The sequence below is a fragment of the Xyrauchen texanus genome, chromosome 45 (assembly GCF_025860055.1).
Source record: "Xyrauchen texanus isolate HMW12.3.18 chromosome 45, RBS_HiC_50CHRs, whole genome shotgun sequence".
NCBI lineage: Eukaryota > Metazoa > Chordata > Actinopteri > Cypriniformes > Catostomidae > Xyrauchen > Xyrauchen texanus.
In genome coordinates, this window is record NC_068320.1 from 22,996,635 (window position 1) to 23,002,634 (window position 6,000).

A 6,000-nucleotide genomic window follows, 5' to 3' on the forward strand; every position below is an offset into this window, starting at 1 on the left:
AGCTATTACGTCAGACAAGGTTGAATGGAATGCAACTGGCAGTGAAGTGAAAACAGTCTAAAAGTAGTCTTTTAATTTAAATGTCAGCTGATGTTAATATATCAATGCCTCAAAAATGTATCGATAAAATAACATGCTGATCAATAATCTATATGTCTGTATTTTTATGACATCCCTCATGTATTTTGACAATTTTTATGAAAAGGCTCATTTTGTACAGATCACATTAAGTAAACATAATAAAACTTCTTTATTTAAAATAAATAAATAAATTCCTTGAAATTTTTAAAAAAGTTTTAAATTAATGATTAAGTTGTGTACACTTGCGTGTATTCAAGGAGCAAGGAAATTATTTTAATACCTTTTACTTGATGGTAACACCACATGACATTTTTCAAGGCATTAAATAAATTGTTGTAGAAAATGCTAGGAATGTTTTTCAAAATTGTTTGAAACTTACATGAACAAAAATATTTTTTAGAATTTGTAACACCTCAGACAACCTTTTTTTGTCAGTGACCCTTATACCTAGGCCCTAAGGCAAGCTATTTCCTGTCAGAAAGCTTTTTTAAGGATCAGTCAAGGTTTTTAAGCCAGGTTTAAGCTAAAGAAGCACAATTTTATAGCTGATTTGAAAAACTGACCATTCCTACAAATGCCATATTGACCTTTTTCCTTCTGGTGAAACAAGTCTTTCTGGTGATGCTAGTTAAGCAACCTGGTGGTGACACCAGCACGCCAGTATCCAAAACTCAACTTATAATGGTCTTTTTAGCAGGAAATTAAATTAATGAACAAAGGCAATTGGTATGTGTATTTGAAAGCGAACTGTTTCACCATTCTCGAGTGTGTATATTCTGTTTTTAATTGCTTTACATAGATGAATTATTCCAGCAGAAGATTTTAGTTTGAAGTTCTCTCCAGTGTGCAGTCAGAATAAATACACTTTATTCAGTGAAATTAAATTCTCGAAAAAGCTGCAGTCTTAGTTGCAGATTTAATTTCTTAGAAATTAGGTTCATAATTAAAAGAGACATTTTTGCCTCAAAGGAATAGAGCCAAAATCGCTGAATGTTGTAGTTTGACCTTCCAGTGCTCAGATCAGCTCTATGATGTGGAAAGTTGCTTTTGTTGTATTTGACAGTTTCATTCCCTGTTACATTGTGATTATTTTCTCAAAAAATTATGCATCAAAAATGTTGAATTAGAATTTTAAATAACTTATGAATACTTCCGTGTATTGAGAAATCATTCAGTGCAATACAGACTAAATGAAAACATTATGCATCATCTACCCAACTACAGTACAAGCTCAAATCTTCATCCATTCTCTCTCTTTGTGTGTATTTTTTTTATATTTGCAGAGTGTGGTGCCCCCGCTTACCCCCTCGCCCACAGAATGCCAGTCTGCAGGGTTGGTGTCCAACTCGCCAATGCTTTCGGGAAGCTACAGCAGTGGCATCTCCTCGCTTAGTCGCTGTAGTGTCTCTGAGGCCTCAGGTACCGAGACCACGCCCGCTGACCACGCCCTCCCAAACTCCGCCTCCAGTGGCTCGGATGAGTTCTTTCGACGGGAGAACAAGACTCCGCCTCCTTACTGCATCCACGAGCGAAACCCCCGCAGGCAGATGCCCCTTCCCCCAAGCCTGTCGATTCACCCAAATGTTGACGCACCGCCAATTCCGCCAAAACCCCACCAGATACGAAAGCAAGACACCGAACCGCTCCGACCCGACCAGTTTCCCAGACCCAGACCCATTCCGAGGAAAGTCTCGCAGCTCTAACGTTGCACCCCGAACACCAACCCCACCATTTGCACTTTTACACTTAAAGGGATAGTTCACCCAAAAAATGAAACTTCTTTCATTTACTCATCCTTGTGACTTTCCAAACCTGTATGACTTTCTCATGTTCTGCCTAACATCTCATGTGTTCATAGAGTTTGAAAGTACATGTGGGTGAGTAAATGACAACAGATTTTTCATCTTTAATCTCTTTGGGTTTACAAATCCAAACTCCCAGTTTAATGTAAAATAAATAGACTGGGTTATTTTTATTAAATATTAATATAAATATATTTAGCGAGCGAGAGATGATACAGGGATATGACTGCATTTTTATGCACTTTTTAGGTCTTAGATTGTAGGTTTACTTGTCAAATATCACAAGCCCCTGAATTAACTCTAAAACATGGTGTTTTCTAAGATTTGTCATAGATTTATCAATGCTAATATGTATTATAAAGGTTGAGACAAGTTTTGCCTTAAGATTTGAAAACTTTTTTTAAATGGTTAATGCACCATTTAAAGTACTTTGTACTTTTTATAGAGCCAAATGGTGCTAGAACTCATCTGTATTAATGCTAGCACCGAGGATATTCCCAGTGTAGTGTTTTCTTTGAAATTAGGTCATTGCTTTTGTAAAAAAAGAAAACACATTTCAATATAGTCTCTATTCTCATTACTGAAAATCTGTCAAAGATTAGACAAATCAGTAACATTTCACAGTATAAACTGCCATCCTTGCTGATGTGAAAATGTTTTTGGGGGAGAAAAAAAAAAAAGAGTTTACTCAAGAGTTGTTTATTCCACCAATCTTTGCAATTGAAAAGGTACTGTGGATGGGGCTATGTAAGCTCATCATAGCCAGTAAGCATTGAGTTTAGGGGGTTGTAGAGAGTTCTAACTAGGGTTTTTGCATGGAGAACCTTTGCCCACACAGTGTAAATGCAGATGGTTTTTCAAGGAGTTCTGCCAAGTGTCGTGCCAAAGGAACAGGTGGGCTGTATGGAAATGGATGCCCTGAACTCAAAGATGCTTTATTAGGATGCAAATAGAGTGTTAAACATTCACTGTAATAGACTCCACTGTAAAAGCTTGCTGGGCAACCAATTTACTGCACTGTATTGCTGCTGGATGTCTAGAAAGGGTACAGCCCAGTAAAAAAGATATTTTATCTGTGCACGGGTATTACAGAGATTCAACCTGTCATTGGATAATATGGTTGCCATTCATGTTCACACTTTATCAGTAATTGCATTCCAATTCAAAACTGGATTGGCACATTTGGACAGCCCTCTATGTTTCATTTACTAGTAAGAATACAGGTAATAATAGCAGGGCTGTACGTATAGCAGATTTGAATGATTATTACACATTTTCATATATCCCTAAACATGCATAGATGCTTTTGTAGATGACAGACATGTTTGCACTTCTCAAATTCGTAGTGAAACATCTGCAAAAAGCCTTCATGAATGTTGGTGCATAATGCATGGGAATTTATTTTGTTGTCCGAATCTTGCCAAGTTAGTTGTAAAATTTTTTGCTAATTAAATAATGGTAAATATATAAGGAGCGAGACCAGTTATTTCTTCTTAGTAAAAATTTTTATCACCTAACTCAGTGTGATTTGTTCATTTATAGTTCCTATTGATTCTCAAATTAACTTGAGTATGATTTTTATTTTCACCTTTTTTATGGTCGCATTTTAGGAGACTGACTTGTTGCGAATGTCGAATGAAGATCTTCATAAAAATCGTACTTGAGTATCTGTAAACGAAATAGCAAGATTGTTGTAATTTTGCCAAATACAATGTCTTGTCTATTTTAAATACCGTGTTTTTAACAGAAACAAAAGTGTAGCTATAACAAATTTACAGCTTTGAATGTTTGAACAGCAAATTAGGTTGATAAATGTCAAATATTTATGTATTTTGTGAGTGTGGAGAAAATTAGGTTGAGACTGCTAACACATTTACATTCTAATGACTTCCTGTCTAATAAACATTTCCAACAAGCACATTTTGATTCAACAGTTCATTGCGTTCTTTCTTTAAAGGCTAACGCCTATATAGAACCAATTTCCTTTTATTCAGTGCTATAATATGCAAGTTAACAGACTGATTATCTAATGCTGGAAGAAACCAACCAAGAAGTATATAATTCAGGTTTCTTGAAATGTAAATGGAGTCAATATACCGTATGTATATAAGTGGGTTAACTTGAGAGATTAGATTCTATGACAACCCAGTGAACCTGTAATAAGGATTATAACTCTAGAAAAGTCAGAAGCTTATTGTTATTCCTCAAGGTTGCAGAAACTGGATGCATTATTCATGGGATTGTCTGTTTAGTAAGACATGTATTTGCACACATAATTCCAAAATACTTTCTGGAACATTTGAAGACTCCCTGCTGTTATGTAAGTTTCTTACCTGTCTGAGACGTAAAGTGTTTTCCAAGAAAGTTCACAATTCACATGAAAAATAATGGCATCATTGTAAATGTAATTGGGAAGTGTTCAATGGAACAGTAAAATCTTAACATATCTTAAAAGACTCAAAATAGATATTCCAAGCCTTTGCTGCTAGATTTTGTGAACTTTTGCACAGACTTCTCCAAAGTGCCTCTCGTTCAGTTGCTAAACGCCCAGGGAAGTGTCAATTTATGGGCACTGTCAAAGGCTGGGAAGGAGAAATGCAGGTCTTAAAGTTGCCTTACCTTGTTTGTGCTCCGCATAATACACAGTCTCAATGTGCTTTAGAAGCTCAAGGTATTTTTCCTTTCTTGGCAAACCCTGAAGAACACAGAGATTCCATTGGCTCCATTGGGAACTGGATTCATCAGCAAAGAGAAATTTCAAACTGAGCTTATGGATAATAGATTTCGCTTTTCATCCCTCTGATTTCCGCTGATCAGCGGCTTATTGGGATTTGACTGTTGGTTTTAACTGCCTTCGTTTCTTCTAGAAGAAGAAGAAAAATACAGGGATTTCCTGTATTACGACCTCTAAGCACTCTTGCGATTTCATATGGGGATTTCTGTTGAACATCAAACAGAGCATAGATGTAGGCAAGCAAATCTCCCAGAACTTCCTCAAATGTGAGATTTTTTTTATTGTACTTAGATGTTTGGACTTCTCTCCACACCTGAGATGGTGATTCTTCCATTGATGATCATGATCTATACATGAATGCTCGGTCAGTGTGTTTTTGAGCCCTTCACTCTTCACACCTCCATGGCCAATGTAGAACCTTGAGAAATATATAACACTAAATGGAATTAAAACCCTCCTAAAGGACTTTGAAATCAAATGACATTTTTGGTTTATTTCTGGACTGGTACTGTTCCAAGCTCTATTCCAAAACCTAGTGATCTACCTACCTAGATAGCATCTTAAGACATCATACATTCCAAACATGAAGGCTGTTTCAAAATGTCAGCTTTAAAATTATGCTGGCCCTTTTTTTTAAATAAGATATTGGCCACATTTTGAGGCAACAATGTTGGCAGACATTGATAATAATGCTGAATAAAAAATAGAATGACATTTAATTTAAAACTGAAAGGTATCTATAAAAATAGTTCAAAATAATATTAAATAAAAAAATAAAAAAACAATTGTACTGAATCTTTCTGTGTGTGCTTTGCACACTCATGCTAACGCTAACTTATTTTAATACATTTTCATGGCTGAAACATACTTTACGTAAGATGCTTCCAGCTATGCAAGCTCGGTATCTTACATAAGTTGCTTAGCAAAATGTGTCAGACAGCAAATCATAACACAAAGCAAGTACGTGTTGCTTTTTTAAAAAAAAAAAAAAAAATTAAGTATTGCTATAGCGGATATTAGTGTCTGTTTCTACCGTGAGCTTTCTCACACGTCAACTACTGCCATGGCAGAACACAAGTTTGAAAAGAATATAGCTGAGCAAGTAAGTTAGTCATTAAATTTATAGCAACTTACCTAAATAATACCACATCCAGTTTAATGGCGCAGACTTCTGAAGGTAAATATTGCCCCCTTGAGTACCACCACATTAACGCATGTAAGACAGTAAGCATATTCAACTAGATCCAGAAGTGTCAGACAGCTGTCTGCACCCTGCAAGACTACAAGACACGCCCACTAAAAGACATACCTATACAGGTGATGTAACAGGTGAAATGCTAAAGTCTTGCAACAGTAGGATGTCACATTCATACACAGTGTTTG

At 36.0% G+C, this 6,000-nt stretch overlaps 1 protein-coding gene across 3 annotated transcripts in view; it reads left to right on the top strand.

The window, feature by feature from the left end:
- dock4b (dedicator of cytokinesis 4b) overlaps window positions 1–3,794 on the top strand; it is a 120,117-nt gene extending 116,323 nt beyond the window's left edge. For all 3 annotated transcript variants that reach the window (XM_052118833.1, XM_052118835.1, XM_052118834.1), the window contains one exon: window positions 1,365–3,794. In XM_052118833.1, the coding sequence (XP_051974793.1) occupies window positions 1,365–1,784 (420 nt within the window). In that variant the 3' untranslated portion in view covers window positions 1,785–3,794. The remainder of the gene's footprint in view (window positions 1–1,364) is intronic.
- The last annotated feature ends 2,206 nt before the right edge of the window (window positions 3,795–6,000 follow it).